Source organism: Balaenoptera borealis (assembly GCF_965194805.1).
Source record: "Balaenoptera borealis genome assembly, chromosome: 8".
Classification (NCBI taxonomy): Eukaryota; Metazoa; Chordata; class Mammalia; order Artiodactyla; family Balaenopteridae; genus Balaenoptera; species Balaenoptera borealis.
Window position 1 is genome coordinate 16,292,657 of NC_138865.1, and position 17,702 is coordinate 16,310,358.

The following is a 17,702-nucleotide window of genomic DNA, read 5'->3' on the forward strand; positions in this document are numbered from 1 at the left end:
GTTATCATAAATGTCTTGGATAAAAAGGTGATGCTAGATTATATACCAGATGCTATATATAATCTGTTATAGTGATCATAATACAGAGAATAATTACATCTTAAGTATGTCACACACATTTCTATTATTTTCTTAAGAAAGACAAAATTTCGAAGATTTTAAAAATACCAACACTGATGGATTTTGTGGAACCAAGCTTCAAAGGGGAGAGCCTTAACCCCACAATCTCTGTACTTAGTTAACGCATGCTCTCTTACTACAAGGGTAATAGCGGGTAAATAATAAGTTAGTTGCTAAGAGCACAGGCTCTGCAATAAGCCTATGTGGGTTTGAATTCATATACTGTTGCCAGGTAACTGTGACACTGTAGGCAAATTATTCAACCTTTATGATGAGCCTCAGTTTCCTTATCCAGGAAATGGGAGAACCAGAGTCCCTATCTCACAGGACTATTGTGAGAATAAAATTAATATAAGTAAAGTGCTTAGAACAGTGCCTGTCACATAGAATTCACTCAGAAGTGTGAGCTATTATTTTGATAATTACCAACCGCAATGGGGATTGCATGTGACAGAGAACACAATATGGACTCCAGATTTTAACAGACTATAAGCTAGTGCATTTAAGATAGTACCAACGCAGTTAAAATTTCTCAGGGTTAACAGAAATGTCTGCATAAATACGAGCAGTAGCAACAATGATGCCAATGTAATTAATAGCTGACAACTGAAGGGTGAGATGTTACAATTAATATTAATTCTGGCCTGTTCAATAATTTTAACATTTTAGCTGGATACAAAAGTAAATGACTAAAAAATAATAGCCAGAGCAAAAGAAAGCCACTGGTGTTTCCTCTGTAGTAATCTGTGACATCAATTACTATTTAAAAAAAATTACCTGGTATTTAGCAGAATGTTTCGTGCATTCTGAAAAGATTATCAGCAAAATCTTTAATAATAGCACATGAGAACTGATTTTTGAATGATTATAAACACATTAATTTATACAGCAGAAGGGGCACACCAATGATGCTGGTTTCCTAAGTTCTGACTTAGGACCATTGCTCTCATCTCTAACAACGAACATTAATACCACTGAGGAAAGCTGAGATGAGAGGAAAAAATATTCCGGAGACAGAAGGGGATCTGGATAATAAGAGTGAGGTAGACTGCACTTACAGAGGGAAACCCAATGGAACTATTTTGTTTCAAAAGGGCATTAATCACTTACCGCAAAAGCACACAACTGCCAAAAAAGATCATCCCACACACAGCAGAAAACACCAATACTAAGAAAAAATATGGCACTTACTTCAATGAGGAAGGCTGTAGCACTTACTTGATTAATTTCATTGGTTAGCTGAGATAAAATTGTGACACCAATGATGCAGTATTCAACACTATCCTGGTTTAAAAAAAAAAAAGGCAGAAAGAGTTGGCCTGTGCAGCTTGATTTCAGCATTTGGAATGCAGTCATACTTTTGAAATAACAGAGTCCTGTGCTGCTATTAAAACTGCCTAGGGCTTCCCTGGTGGCGCAGTGGTTGAGAGTCTGCCTGCCAGTGCAGGGGACACGGGTTCGAGCCCTGGTCTGGGAAGATCCCACATGCCGCGGAGCAACTAGGCCCGTGAGCTACAACTACTGAGCCTGCGCGTCTGGAGCCTGTGCTCCGCAACAAGAGAGGCCGCGACAGTGAGAGGCCCGCGCACCGCGATGAAGAGTGGCCCCCACTTGCTGCAACTAGAGAAAGCCCTCGCACAGAAATGAAGACCCAACACAGCCATAAATAAATAAATAAATAAATAAATAAATAATTAAAAAAAAAAACAAAACTACCTAGACAATGTAGCAAGAAACTGTAGTTTAAAACTGCTGCTTTGCAGGACATAAAATCTAACCTGCCATAATAAAAGAAGACTGCTAAATCTGACTTCATCAAAATTGAGACCCTTTGTATTTTAAAAATAACCTTAAGTATCATACCATACATATCACAGAAAGAGAAACTAGCAAATCACATTTAAGATAAATGATGAATGTGTAAGATAATTTACAAAGCGACTGTATACAAAAAAGGGCAAAGAACCCGATAAAAAAATGTACGTAAGATATACCTAGGAAGTTCACAGAAAAACAAAAATAAGTAGTAAATCAGCATATGAAAATTTGTTCTGTCTCATTCGTAACTCAAATGCTGAGCTACCAATTCTTTCTACCTACGAAACTGGAAAAATAAAAAAGCTGAGCTCACAGGGTGGAGGTACAGGGAAATAGGCATTCTTTTAATTGTTGCAGGGAACAACTTTTTTTGAGGGTAATTTGGAAATATCCTTGCAAACCCAAAATACACACATCCCTCTGACTGAATAATTCAAAGGCTGGGAATTCACACTATAAACACACTTAACTCAAAGTATAAAAAGATATATATATACACACATGCACACTAGGATATTCACTGAAGTATTTATTTAAGTCAAGATATAGATACTAACTAAATGCCCACCTATAAGAGTTAAATGAATTATGGTATTTTAAACTGGAATGGTATGTAAGCATTAGAAAGAATGAAGGTTTTGTGCTGACATCTAAACATGTAAAGCCGAGACATATTAAGAGTTAAAAAGACACAGAAGAATATATACCAAGTAATTCCACTTATAGATCAATATATAAGTAAGCATATATTGCTTCACTCATTTTTATTCCATCACATACATAAATCATACCTGTAAAAACCTTGTGACATCTGTGATTGCATTTCTGAAGACATAGTCATCCTTCTGACAGTCAAACCAGCCCAGTTTTGTGATTCTGGCATATAACTGAATAAGTGCTTGTGTCACGAAAGTAGCCAACTTTGGCCGAGTGGCAAGGTAGTTGAGCACATAGTTCCCTATAAAACAAAAGTAATCTACGTCGTAGAAGGCTCTGCTAGGGAAGGGTGTACATCTTTAAATGTCTAAGAAGTAGTAAATTTAAACTATTTACCCTAAACTTCCCTAATTATTCACACTACTGAGAAATGGGACTTGGAATTTAAGATTCATAGGCTTTCCAACTCAGAATATACAACGTGTCACAATGAAGAATCTGAGGTAAGGCAGCCTTGAATCTATCCCTCGATGGTTAAATGGCATGGTCTGCACAGAATTCAAAATCCTTAACAATGTTTTTCTTAGTTATTAGTGACAGTAAAGACTGAATGAAAGAAACCTTCTGAAAACCAAAGGGATAATGCAGGCTTTATCTAGAAGCAATTATATTGGGTCCTCTTCACTTTTAAGCCCAAATTCTGGAAAGAAACTGGATTCTAGATGTTCTGTATGCTTAGCAATTTCAGAACATTATCAGACAAGCAACATAAATGTAACTATTACTAGAACATCACTAAACTAATTTCTTTAAGAGAAAAAAGACAACTCTCTACTTACGAATATCTATTCGTTGTTCCAATGGTAGAGGGTTATTTGTGCGCGATACAAGCTTTGTAAGGCATGTAGCTGCCAGTAACTGGGAGTAAGATGACTGTGAAAAGAGGGGGGAAAGGACTTAGAATTCAGTTTTATTGAGTTAGTCAGTCATAAAGTTTTTAACTTGGAGATCTGTTCTCAAATTCAAGAAAATTAATCGGCTTTGCTATACTTGATCCTCAGGATTTTAAAGGGTCACATACTAAGGAAAAATGAGCCCCACAAAGCATATGTGCTCATTAAGCTGATTTCAGTCATGAACAAAGGGCAGGATAAAGTGAATGGCTGATCAAACTGAATCTAATACAGGTATCTGTATCACTTTGAGGGGGCAGAAGTTAGAGGGGCTCTTTTCAGAAAAGAAGCTAAATCTCTTCTTTCATTTAAATCAAGAAATCTTCTCCCTCCAACAGCCTTGTTATAATGATGTTTCAAAAAGTTTCACCTCATAATGTTCCTATAGTATGGCATTAGAAAGAGGGGGAAAAAAAAAAAAGACAAGAAGAAGTAGTATTAGAAGGAACCACCACATTATGCTGGGTAGTTAATCCCCAATTGTATCTTCCCATCAGCACAACTATCAATCAGCTACAGCTTTGGGGAATGTATATGCTAGTTTTAGTAGTAAATTCATAACAATTATTTATGAGAAAAAAAAATTATGCCCTAAGCAATGGAATAGCATTATCATTCTCAAGTGTGGATTTTAATGAATTTTAACCTTACGGAGAATCAGAGTATTCTATCTGATCATAATGTATAAGGAGGGGTCGTGTGCAAATTCAGATTCCCCCATGTGGCTACATTATATAATGTCACGTAACAGGGACAGACTCAGAATCATCAAAATAATTTACTCAAGGGTCGAACATAATTTCCCATGAAACTATAAGTCCTTAAGACAGTAGGCTATCCATAGGCATTACATCATCCCATCGGTTATAAAAATAACTTAAGTTTATGGAAAAAATCTATAAAAGTGACTTTGACATGTGATTTTTATTCAACACCCTTGAACATGGTTTAAACTGACTAAAGCAGGTGTGTCAAATCGCTAATAATGCAAGAGAGGCTACTATAACTATAGAACATAGTGTATATCTATACACTATATAACATGTAAATGGTTTCTGCATATAATTCCAATAAATCTGCTAAGTCACTAAGAAGTCAACAGAGATTAAAAAGGAAGAACCCACTATAATTAAGTGTTTTTAGTATTGCACCAACCCTGTTTTATTCCAGCCTGTTGACTGACAACATGAGGACTGGAGTTAACAGTGTCACAAATGACACTGTGGGGCTCCAGTGGGAGTCAAATGAGAGCTAGCTGTGCCATCTCCCACAGTACAAATCTAAGTGGATCAATCCTAGAGCCAAGGGATTGAAAAGAAATACAAAAAAATCTGAAAATAGAACAGAGCCCTACACAATCTCTGACCATGACTGTAATCTTGTAAACTTGGGAAAAGAGTTAGCTCCCTCAGCTACTAAAGGATATTATTTAGCCAACTATAATTTGTTCAGTTTACTGCATAAATTCTGTAACACTACTAACGCAAATTCAAAAATGAAGTCATCTAGAATTCTATACTCTCAACAAATTAACTGCTTTCCTCCTTTTCACATTTCCTTCTAGTCTTCAGCAGAGTGCTGGCTCCTGGTCTAGCTGGGATTCTAACTCTCTTGATGCCCTTTCATGACACACTGGTTGGATGCTTACCCTTCCTAAGACCTCCATCTTGCCAAAAATATTAACTTAATCAAATCATGTCTCATTAAAAGCATTATTGATCATTGCATGCCATTTTTAAGTTGGAAGAGGTTCTAATTACATTTTAAAAACTGTAACTTCCTGTAATTTTCATTGTCGAGGTAATTTTTTCCCCTACACTTCTAAGACAAGAAGCAGCTGTGGTACAGGGGAGGAAAAACAGAGAAGACTAGGGATCTTACAAGGTGACATGAACTTTGTGGATAAGAAATGTCAATTATATACAGCCCTGTCTTCTTTGTAAAGGATACGAAGTGGTACTTAAGTGTAAAAAACAGAAAAGGAGTCCCAGAAATTTGATTCAAGATGAAAAATTACAGGACAAAAATATACGCTCAATGAGATTTTCCCTGATGAGTCTGTAAGGCCTTTTTTGCCAACCTGGCAGGTGTGGTGCGATTTAAAAGTAAAATTAAGAAGGCAGAGGTACCTAGAAAAATCAAGGAACAGAAGTTATCCCAATCCACCCCTAAACTCAGAACCAGAATATATTTTCCTAAACCTGTTACCCTTTAGGATTTTTCAAATCTTACGTACACTTCCTCTTTCGAGGAGTAGCTGGCACTTGCTCAGGCAATCAGGGCTGTTGGTGAATTCAACCAAGGCTTTCTCTGCCTGGAGTCGAGTGGTTGTATCTGTTGTTTCATACAGCTGTTTGCACAGATTCTCTAGTTGGGCCAGGCTCTGGAAAAGATCAGTCAAAAAAGAAATCAGTCGAGCCTACTATATATACAAGGTACTGTGCTCGAAATTATTGGATAAAGATAAATAATAATCAATGAAGAGGGACTTGCTTCTCAACTTGGAGGAGAATCTGGGTGACCTTTAATAATAACCATTTATAGCCTTCTTTATTTGATGCTTTAGAAGACAAAATGATAGAATGCCTAAAATATCTATATACTTTTTCAGTCATTCCCTTAAAGATCAATCACAAATGACATATTTTTTTCCTTGCAAATACCCATCCTAAGCTTTTCCAAAAGGTTTTCAAATAAAAATTCAGAATTTACTTGCTCCGCCATCAATTTAAAGATTATGAATACTAGAGTCATCACTGTAAAAGTAAGCACATAAACACACAATGTAAGCACCACACAGACCTTTACATACGTTTAAGCATTCTCCCTTTGCCTAGTAGTTATCAGTTTACAATTATGTGTATGCACAAAGATGGCCAACCTCTATGAGAAAGCTTCCGAATGCAAGTACGTACCTTCCTCCCCGGATCCCTCATGTCTAAAGTTCAGTGGACTTTCTTCTGTTGCACTTTAAACTCTTGCTTTGGATCCAAATTTAAAACACAGGGTCAAAATAAATTCAACCCTAGCATGTGCTCAGAGATAAGACATGGGAAACGCCCCTAAACAAACCCTTCTCTCCAAATCTTGAACCAGTTCCAGGGAGGCAGGAAGGAGATGGGTATGTGCTTTGGTCAAAAACCCAAAGGGATGCAAATCCACTTCCACTTAATGTGTTCAAAAGCAAAGAGGAAAGGAATGTGTAAGGGTTCATGTACTGTCACCTTTCACTGACTGGAGAGAAGGGCAAACATCTGTTAGTTTTCAAAGGACCAGTTTGGACTTTACGAAGAAATTCTGAGCCTATTTTTCTACAGCAGCGAGCAAGATCTGGTTTAAATAGTTTGAAGGATCCTACTATTAGAAAAGACAATTCTGACAAGAACAAAAATAATAATAGTAATTAGACAAACCAACCTGTGTAAATAGCCTAAAATACATTACACAGTCTGCCCAAGGCTTTTCATTATCACTTTATTTCATTATGCTGTGACTTTATAAATCACAGCTTTTCTACTAAGCAGTAAAGCCCTTAGGGCAGGATACCTATTTTATTCAATCTGATTAATAAATTTCAAACATTAACCTAAAGAAAACAAGAAAGACAAATACTGACCCACTAAGATCATCAGTCTCACTTCAGGGAGCCCTCTAAAAACCAACCACCTCCATTCCAAAACAAAACAAACAAACCACCCTTCAAAACATCTTGGGGGGCTTCCCTGGTGGCGCAGTGGTTGAGAATCTGCCTGCCAATGCAGGGGACACGGGTTCGAGCCCTGGTCTGGGAAGATCCCACATGCCCCGGAGCGACTGGGCCCGTGAACCACAATTACTGCGCCTGCGCGTCTGGAGCCTGTTCTCCACAACAAGAGAGGCCGCGATAGTGAGAGGCCCACGCATCGCGATGAAGAGTGGCCCCCGCTCGCCACAACTAGAGAAAGCCCTCGCACAGAAACGAAGAACCAACACAGTCATAAATAAATAAATAAATAAATATAAATAAAAATAAAGTAATTCCTTAAAAAAAAAAAAAAAACATCTTGGGACTCTGATTAGGCTCCTGTTTAATCTGTTCCTCTCTGACTTCCAGAGGTCCCCCTTAATACCTTCCTCAATTCAAAAGCGCAGAGAAAACTGTACTTGCAAAGCCAGATCTCAAGTAATGAAAGTTCTATAAGCAATAGCTGATTTTTTCATATAGCATATAAATACAAGGAATAGAGAATAAGGCTAATTAACTACATTTATTCCATAAAACACATGTGAAAGTCAGTGTTACGCCTGCCAGTACCGGCCAAACATCCAATGAATCAGTTTAATTATAAATCCCCACATTCCTAAGCAAGGGATTAAATCTCTTTCACAACGTTTTTGTTTCAACCCAGCAGGCTGGTTCCCCCCTTCCCCCGCCCCCATGAAATGACTAACTGAAAAGGGGACAAATTATTTTCAAAATAGGTAACACAGAAGACATCAATAGAAAGCTACCCTAACTGAAACTGAAAGAGCCATAAAATCTGGTATTAGGTGTCAGGAAGCAGCAGCAGCCTCCTAACCTCCACAGCTACCACACACTGCAAGCTTTCCAGTATCCTCAACAGACACTCCCTAAAGAGTCAGGCTGCTTAAGGTATAATGACTCTCCTTGAAGTCTGATCAATCAGTTCCCGTAGCTCCCCCAGTGCAACTCTTGTTTGCGTTTATTACAACAAAGTTGTTCACAAGATGATGGCTAAACATCTGTCACCGGTAGTTCCTTACTGCTAAAAACCTACATGCAGGTTATGGTGGGCTTTTTGGTTGTTGCTTTGTTTTGATTTGCTTTAATTTAGCAGACAAAAACATACTGCAGGCTAAGTCTGGTAATGAGTTCTCAGCTCAGGAAACAAGACCATTTAAAAAACAAAAGAGTAATTTGATCATTTACACAAACAGTTTGAAGAACCGTAGCTCTATTTCTTTGTTTCCAGAAGAACAAATGGGAAACAAATCTTGTTTTCCCAAACAATTAGTGAAAACATCTAAAAACCAAGTCATTTTATTTGGGTTGCCTGTACTACGCATCGAAGGAGAGGGGAATGAAACATTTACATTTCTGTTCTCCTGGATCCTAATGTTTCGAAAGCAAATCTAATAGATTATTTTGAATCACCTTTTTTTGGGGACTCAGAATAAAACAATTTATCCTACAATGTTTGATTAGCCATTGAAACTAGTTATTTCACATTTAGCAGCAAACACACCACCATGTTTCCCCTTTGACGCAGTCCCTTCTTCCATTCAACCAGTTCTTAATAAGGACATCTATTACATGATGCCGGTTCAGTCACAGAAGAGCCTCCAGAGAAGAATGTCTATTTTCTATTCCTGAGGCTGCCAAATTGATAATCCACAGAGAAACGTCCATCTGGTCCCACTGGAACATAAAAGCATGTCTGGGTAAAATACTTAACAAAACTGGAAAGTGATCTTCAACTAGCAAAGCACTACTTTAGTACAAGAAACTCAAAACAGTCAAACCTCCAAACCTAAACCACCTGGATTTCACTGACAGTTACAATGAAGGTATTAAATGAATATATATTCCTTAATATTTAGCAACAACGTTATTTTATACAGTTTTTTAAGCCTGGATAGAGAAAATGTAGCTCAATTATTCTCTTTTCAATATAAGGTGCAACCAGTTGAGACTACAGACCTCAGAATTTAATGATTTATCTGAAGAGTTGCCTGTACGTTACAGGAAAATGAAGACATTGTTTCTGCATTAGATGTTATACTACACCAAAAAGCAGAATACCTTGGAATTTATTTTAATTTGTCACATATTGCTTTAAAAAGCTCGACAGTATATACTTTTAGCCTCACTGCTTGGAAAAAAAAAAAAAAATCCACTTGGAGATTCCAATCAGACACCAGGATACTCGCTTTTAGGAAGGATCTGACGACATTCCCAATAATGCTGAGTAGTGAACTAGAAAACAAGCATAACCCTTGGATGACTAGGTTCTCTACAAAGTACATCCTTGATCTGACAGCCACCCAAACCACCTGAAATGATCAGAAGCACCACCCTATTACAAAGTGAAAAGTACAGGTTCAATCCAGAGAAGTTCTCACGAAGAATATATAGTCAGAATTATCAATTTGGTAGCTGAATTTTCATGATTAGGATGCCTGAAATATAAAAAGAATTGCTGAAAAATCAAGCCACTTTCAACCTGTTCATAAACTCTATTAATTTAGATCTTCCTCAGTTGGAATTTTTCTGTGTATTAGGAAAAAACTGTGTTGGGTAAATTAAAAGATGCATACGGAACCTGCCAGAAAATGAACGATTTAAGAGGTGTAAAAGTAAGGCTAATAAAATTGATATACTAATTACATTTTATTTTTTATCTATTCAATAAGGCATTCCTATTGTCAATAATGAATATCCAATGATCATAGATAATGTTTTTTAAAAATCTTAAGAATCCAGTAACAACAACTATTGTTAGGTTAAAAAAGCAAGTGACGGGACTTCCCTGGTGGCGTAGTGGTTAAGCATCCGCCTGTCAATGCAGGGGACACGGGTTCGAGCCCTGGTCCAGGAAGATCCCACGTGCCGCGGAGCAGCAAAGCCCATGCGCCACAACTACCGAGCCTGCGCTCGAGAGCCCGCGAGCCACAACTACTGAGCCCACGTGCCACAACTCCTGAAGCCTGCACGCCTAGAGCCCATGCTCCGTAACAAGAGAAGCCACAGCAATGAGGAGCCCGCGCACTGCAATGAAGAGTAGCCCCCGCTCACCGCAACTAGAGAAAGCCTGCGCGCAGCAACGAAGACCCAACACAGCCAAAAATAAAAATAAATAAATAAATTTATATATATAAAAAAGCAAGTAGCAGAGAAAGACAAATATCATATGATATCGCTTATATGTGGAATCTAAAAAATGCTACAAATGAACTTATTTACAAAACAGAAATACAGTCACAGATGTAAAAAACAAACTTATGGTTACCAGGGGGGAAAGGAGAGGGGATAAAAGTGAGAGACTGAGATCGACATACACACACTATTATATATAAAATAGATAACTAATAAGGACCTACTGTACAGCACAGGGAACTCTACTCAATACTCTGTAATGACCGATATGGGCAAAGAATCTAAAAAAGAGTGGATATATGTATAACTGATTCACTTTGCTGTACAGCAGAAACTAACACAACAGTGTAAATCAACTATACTCAAATTAAAAAAAAAAAAAGTGGCAAAACAGTATGTAGAGTGTATCATTTGTGATATATGTCAGCAAATTCATAAAGGAAAACCTGGATGAAAACACAGCAACAATTATCTCTGGGAAGTGAGGTTATGGGAGACTTTTAATTTCTGTTATGTATTTCCATAACTTTAAAATTTTTGACCACAACCAGATATTACTTGTAAGCAGAAAAAAATCCCAACAGTGATACAGATAAATATTTTTTAAAAGGAAAAATTTCAGCTACCTTTTTTTTCTAAATTAACTCCTCTAATTAGCAACATATACTAATTAACAGCTGATTGTTTCCAATCAGAATTCATAAAACAAATCCATGAAACCAAAAAGGCAATATATTCTAATGGCTGAAGTTTTAAAAAGTTATGTCTGTGTTTATTACTACTTTTATTTTGTTCTTTCTTACTAATAATAAATGCTGATAGTTTAAATGGCCTGAAAAGAACACTCCACGCAAGGTTTCCTCTTGTTTATAAAGTTATCTAGAAGGCAATCTTGTGGGCCAGAGCCATTTTAGTTTTATACATATATCAGCAGATCTCTAAGATGTTAACAACTGCAGTGGAGTCAATGGGGGGGGGATATTCTCATTTTTTGAATGAGAATATTTATATAGGCAGACTATTTATTTTTAAAAAGTTAAAAAAAAAAGTTTACAAAGTCAGTGCAAAAGACTTGAATCTGTACTTTACAAGAGAAGATCCAAAGGGCCAATAAGCAAGTGAAAGGTGCTCAACTCGATAATCATCAGGAAATGTAAATCCAAACTACAAGGGGATATCCATTAGAATGACTAAAATGAAAAGGCCAACATCAAGCGCTGGTTAGGATGCTGGAACTGTCACACAGTGCTAGTGGAGTCGGAATTGGTTCAAACACACTGGAAAACTGGCAGGATCTATTAAAGCTAAACATATAAATATCCTATGACCCAGCTATTCCACTCCTATGTATATACCCAACAGAGATACGTGCTAAGTTCACCAAAACACTTGTATAGGAATGTTCACGGCAGCACTAAATGTAATAGTTCCCAAATGTGAAAGCCAAATGTTCATCAATAGTAATATGGATAAATGTGTCATTCCTTAATTTGGGTGCTGATTACAGAGGCACATCCATTTTGAGAAAATTCATTGAGTTGTACATTTATAATTTGTGTATTTGTCTGTAAGTACGTTATACTTCAATAAGTTTTAAAAAAAGATGGAAGAATGACACAGTTCTCCCCAAATTCTTCAGGTATTTACTCTCATCTATTTCTTTCTGATACTAATGGAAAAGAAGTTCATCAATAACTGACAATTGCACATTAGGTTTAGAATGCTTTAGTTTTACACCAATTCCTGCTTTTAGAACTGTAACTCCCATTATTTGCTCAGGAAATAAATAAGGTAAGATTTTTGGATGCATGTGGGGACATTCTATTTCTGAGGGTACTAAGAGGGTGAGTAAAGCTTTTTGGCTGCAGATGCTGTGTAATGTCTACTGTCGTAAAACAAGATAAAATACGTATTTTCAGCAGGTGATAATGCAGTGCCAGAGCCTTGCGTGCATTAGATAAGGACAGCAAGTCTGCTAACATATGAGACTGCAAAATTCTACACTTAACTTCAAAACATGTATCAATCCTAACTTGTAATAAACACATATGATGTTTGCACTGTGGGTAACACACAGCCAAAACACATGTAAACAAATTATTTCATGAGGTAAACAGCCAGACTAACTGTGCCTGGCTTATTGACTTGTAAATTTAACTCAAGAGCTTTCATTTAACATGTCACTAGAACCCAGTTTTGGTTCCTTCTCATAGTCACTAATGGTGCAGAGAAATGAAAGCTGCAGTATAAGCTGAATCCTCTAAAGTACAGGTTTCAAACTGGTAGCCTCAAACTGGCCCACAGACATTTTTGTTTTTCGTCTTACAGTGTGGTTTTAAAGTCTGACATAGTTGCCAATATTTCATAATGATATCTGGTTTTCTAGCGTCCCATGAAAAATTAGAAGATCTGATTACACTGGACCTGCATTTTCAAGTGTCACTAATCAAATGACAGTAAGAGCACAGTGCTTCCTAGGGGGCAGGCTCTCTCTAGTTGACTCAGTTCCTAAGCGTCTGGCCCCCGTAGACAGCGGAGTTTTCTCCACCTGCTGTAATGCAGTTTTGTCTCATATCAGTGGTTCACTCCCGGATGTCAAAGTTAAAAAGTAGTGAGCATATCGTATTACAATAGATTTTGACTTAACTTTGGGTACTAACTCTTTGTCAAACTTGGTTAAAACAATCTTTTGAGTACACGGGGCTACATAAAGCTTAGGCAGAGAAAACAATTAGATTGAGAGTTAAGCAATTTGGATACTGGTCTTAGTAACTAACGGTGTGACTTTGGGCAAGTTTATTTCCTGGAGCTTCAGTTTTCTCATGGGTAAAGTAAGTGGATTTTATTATGTTATTTAACAGAGATACTACCGGTTCTAAATTCTATACTTTTTAATTACACAAATGAATCAGACTTAAAAGTAAGCAAATGTTAAAATTAAAAAGATGATGAAAACAATCAGGCAAATTTTTTTAAAAGAGAGAATTCAACAAAAAATAAATCAGGTGAACACTCCCACACATCCCTCTAACTCACAAACAACTCCCGTGACCTAGCAGCAGAAACAAGGATCCTTTTGGAGTGGAGGTTCAGTACAATCTGAGTTAAGACCTCAGATGTCAGGCAAATCCCCACTCCCCTATTTACTAGCTGTGGAAGTGTGAATAAGTTACTCAAATCTTTCAAACTAGTTTTCATTTCTTTTAAGTAGAAATAATATCTATTTCACAAGTCAATGTAAAAGTCAATGAGGTAATGTATGTAAACTTAATTACTGAGTTTATTACTTGCTCATATGGCATACACTGTCTACTAACAACTGGAGAACAACAGCTTTTTTAAGCATGTGCATAAACGCATATAAAATCTGCAGTTTCTTCTAGAGGGGTTATAAATGCCTTTCCCTGCAGGGCTAGGGGACAGGATATACAATTGACCCTTACTGTTTATGGGTCCCCTATTTGCAAATTTACCTACCTGCTAAAATTTATTCGTAATCCCCAAATCAAAACTCTCAGCAATTGTGCAGTGATTTGTGGACACGCACAGAATGGTGAAAATTTTGAGTGGCCAGACACACATGTTCCCAGCTGAGGTGGAACAAGGCAATGCTTTGTGTTCTTGCTTCAGCTCTCATACTGTAAACAATGAGAGTATAAGCGTCCTTTTTGTAGTTTATTTAATGCCACGTTTTTTTGCAGTCTTGTGCTTTTTGTTGCTGATTTTGCCATTTAAAATGGCCCCAAGCACAGTGCTGCAGTGCTGTCTAGTGCTCCTAAGCTCAAGAAGGCTGTGTGAAAAAACGTGTTAGATAAGCTTCATTCAGGTGTGTTAAAAAGGTGTCTGTAAATAGAAATACAAATAAAACAAGGTTATAGGTTGCCTGATGAAAATGTGACCAGAGGTTGGCAGGAACTTAACCTTATATATCCTACAGGAGAAAGGGTTCAGTATTTGCCAATTCAGTGTTCTCAGTGACTTTATAGAACAAACTACCATAAATAATGAGGATCAGTTGTATTTCCACCCATTTCCAGTACTGGGTGGTATTCAGTACATATTTCCCTATAGAAACAGAACTATATTACCATTGTTATAGGCATTTGTTCAAAGAGAGGTATTTATTAACTTACGTAACTGTAACCCTCAAACTCTTGCAGATGACTCAAATGTTTGTTTAAATGGCCATTTATACTATTTAGGTACTGTGATTTTAGTAAATGAGCACTAACGCACACACTGCATGGAAAGGACAAGAGCATGCCTCAGTGTTTGGCACACAGTAGAAGTTTCATAAAAATGTCTTGCATAAGCTCTTAAAAAGCTTCTAAAGGGGTCTGGATTAAAATGGCAGACTGACAACATATCTAATCTTGTTCCTTTCCCAAACCCAACTAAAACAACACTAAAGGGATTAAAAAAAACCATAATCCCACAAGGATTATGACAGGAGACAGGACAACAGCTGCAAAATTTTGGAATATAGAAAAATCAGCAGTAACTGGCTTCACCGACTCAAGAAAGCCAAATATCTTGCCAGCGGTGAAAACAACCTGAAAGCCAACCTGATTTACACTCCATGCTCAGATGTTAAGGTGAAGTGGGGTGGCCAAAGCAAGGAAGAACAGGGTAGAAGTATTTTTGAGAAGTTAAGATTCCCAGATACCTTCCCTTACTCGATGCCTCTGAATGACTGCCCCTCTTCCTCTGGCCTGGGGGACACCAAGCCAGTCGAAAGCACCTTCGAGGACATGGGCACCGCACAGTTTACAGGTCGATTAAGCAGCCACATACACATCAAATGCCGCTGAGCCTTCCCTTACTGGGCTCCTTCCACCCAGAAATGCCTGTGTCCAAATTGTACTCCCCAGGCAGGAGTTTGGAAAATCTTCCCCTGAGAATCTCATTAGTCACAAGGGAAATACCTAAAGATGCACTGATCTGGGGTTACCCAACAAATGACACAACTGGATTACCCTACTGTGATGCCTCAAGCAGACAGGCCTCACTTCCACACCTAGAGCTTCCAGTCAGCTTTGTAGTCTCTCAATCTTGATTATGAGGAAATAATCAAGGATTACCAAAAATCTGAAGAGAGCCTTTAACATGGAAGATAGTGTTAAAAAACAAAACAGGCCTAAAATGGAATTGTTTATGGTTGGTCAAAAAAAGAGACTAAATTATAGTTTCGGCTCTCCCAGAAATGGAATCTTAAACCAGTCAATCAGGAATTGCCTGATTAGCACTAGTTAGGTAACCTGCCTGATAGACCCCTGCCATCCCCTAAAGGAAAGCAACCTTGTTCCCACTCCTTTCCCACCTAAAGTCTTTTATTTTCTACAGCTCCTCGGACCTTTCTATGTGCTAGATTGGATGCTGCCTGACTGGAATCGATTTTTGCTCAAATAAGCTCTTAAAATTTTTAACATGCCTCAGTTTCTCTTTTAACAATAGCAATCAAAACAAACACATAAAAAGCAACCTGGAACAAACAGAAACCATGCAGGGAGAAGGAAACTTGAAAAAAGGAAAAAAGATACAGGGAGTAAAAAAGACAAAAATATTATTAAGCTCACCCAAGAGATAAAACATACTCCAACTGTGGAATAAGAACAGGGGTGCTCTAAAAAAGAAACGTTCAAGGAACATAAAAAAGAGATCTTAGAAATTAATAATATAATAGCAGAGACAAAATATTCCATCAGAGGGTTGGAAAATAAAGGTAAAGTCTCTCAGAAAATAGAGCAAAAGAACTGAGATGGAAAATAAGAGAGCAAAGATAAAAATCAGAGGCCAGGTTCCGGAGGTCCAACACCTAATTAACCGGAGTTCCAGAGAGAGAGAACAGAGAATAGAGAAGGAGAGGAAAATATCAACAAAATAATTCAAGGAAACTTCCTAGAGCTGAAGAACATCAGTTGCCAGAAGGAAAGTGTCTACCAAAGCCCAGCATAATAAATGAAAATCAAGCCATACCCAAGGCACATTGCTGTGAAATCTGAGAAACCTGAGGACAAAAAGAAGATTCTATAAGCTGCCCAGGTGGGTGGGGAGATGGGTGATGGGAACAAAGACCAAAACCAAAACCCAAGCCAGGTAAACACATAAATGATCATGAATCATATGGCTCTGGGCATCACAAAAGCAACACTCAGCAACAAGCCAACAGAACAATGTCTGCAAGATTCTGAAGGGAAATGATCAACACAGAATGTTTACCTAGTTAAACAAGTAATCAAGTGGGAGGGCAGAACAAAGCTATTTCAGGCACATAAGGCCACAAGAATTTATCACCCATGCTTCTATTAAAGAATGTGCATCACACCAAAATAAGAGTAATACCATAAAAAGGTATAAGCATGGAGCGCAGCAAATGGGAACTCCAACACCGGAGAGTGATATCGAGGGAATTCTGGGAGGATGGTGAAGGGAGATACTAGGATGACAACTGAGCTACCCATGGAGAGCAACGAGGCCTTAATCAAGCAAAGTGGCTCAAGGGACAAGTCATGCTGAGGAAGTCATCACCAAGATCCCTGCTGCCATCGAGGACAGAATTCTCATGTTAAGACGATTTCACCTAAATCCATGTCGAAGTTTAGCTCACAGAAAAGCCCTTAACTGACAAAGTAAGCATTCTCCATTAAACTTCGGAAAGTTTTTTTATAGAGCTATGAAATCATTTTAAACTAACATTCCAAGGACAAAGGCAGTTGTGCAACATAAAAGATAGCTTTGAAATGAATACTGCACAGTATGGTTACTTACAGCATTTAAAAGCTGTAATAGACTTCAGGCATAAAAATTTTGCATCCTGTGATTTATAAATGGAGTTCCAGTAAGAAAAAAAAAAAAAAAAGAACATACTTGGTTTTTGCCACCTTCACTTCCTTTATAAAAAAGGTTGTTTGTCTCTCAAATGCCTTTTATGGAACTTGATTTTGCCATGCTGACAGTATTAAAAGACCAAAACAATGTACTTTGCTATGAAAATGGCTGAGTAAGAGAGTAGATTATGAAGGCCAAGTAGATCACCTCAGGAAAGGAAGCCAACACCCAGCCATGTGGGAACCCAAATTTGCAGTTTGAAACAATCATACTTGTAAATAAACTTTTCTGCTACATAATCATTTCCCTAAAACCTCATTTTTAAAAGCAGGTCTATGCAGGGAGAAAAATCCTATATTAGTTCAATACTCTTGTTAAGAGTGTTAAATCACATCTCTAACAATTTAAATTGGAATGACACTGTCTACTGATAATATATTTTTCCTTAC

General features: G+C 37.5%; 1 protein-coding gene across 1 annotated transcript in view; it reads right to left on the reverse strand.

Moving 5' to 3' along the window:
* XPO7 (exportin 7) overlaps positions 1-17,702 on the reverse strand; it is an 87,150-nt gene that overhangs the window by 30,163 nt on the left and 39,285 nt on the right. Inside the window, exons 2-5 of the mRNA XM_082403045.1 lie at positions 5,785-5,931; positions 3,435-3,528; positions 2,730-2,896; positions 1,312-1,404 (exon numbers count right to left, since the gene is read on the reverse strand). Coding sequence (XP_082259171.1) covers positions 1,312-1,404; positions 2,730-2,896; positions 3,435-3,528; positions 5,785-5,931 — 501 coding nt within the window. The remainder of the gene's footprint in view (positions 1-1,311; positions 1,405-2,729; positions 2,897-3,434; positions 3,529-5,784; positions 5,932-17,702) is intronic.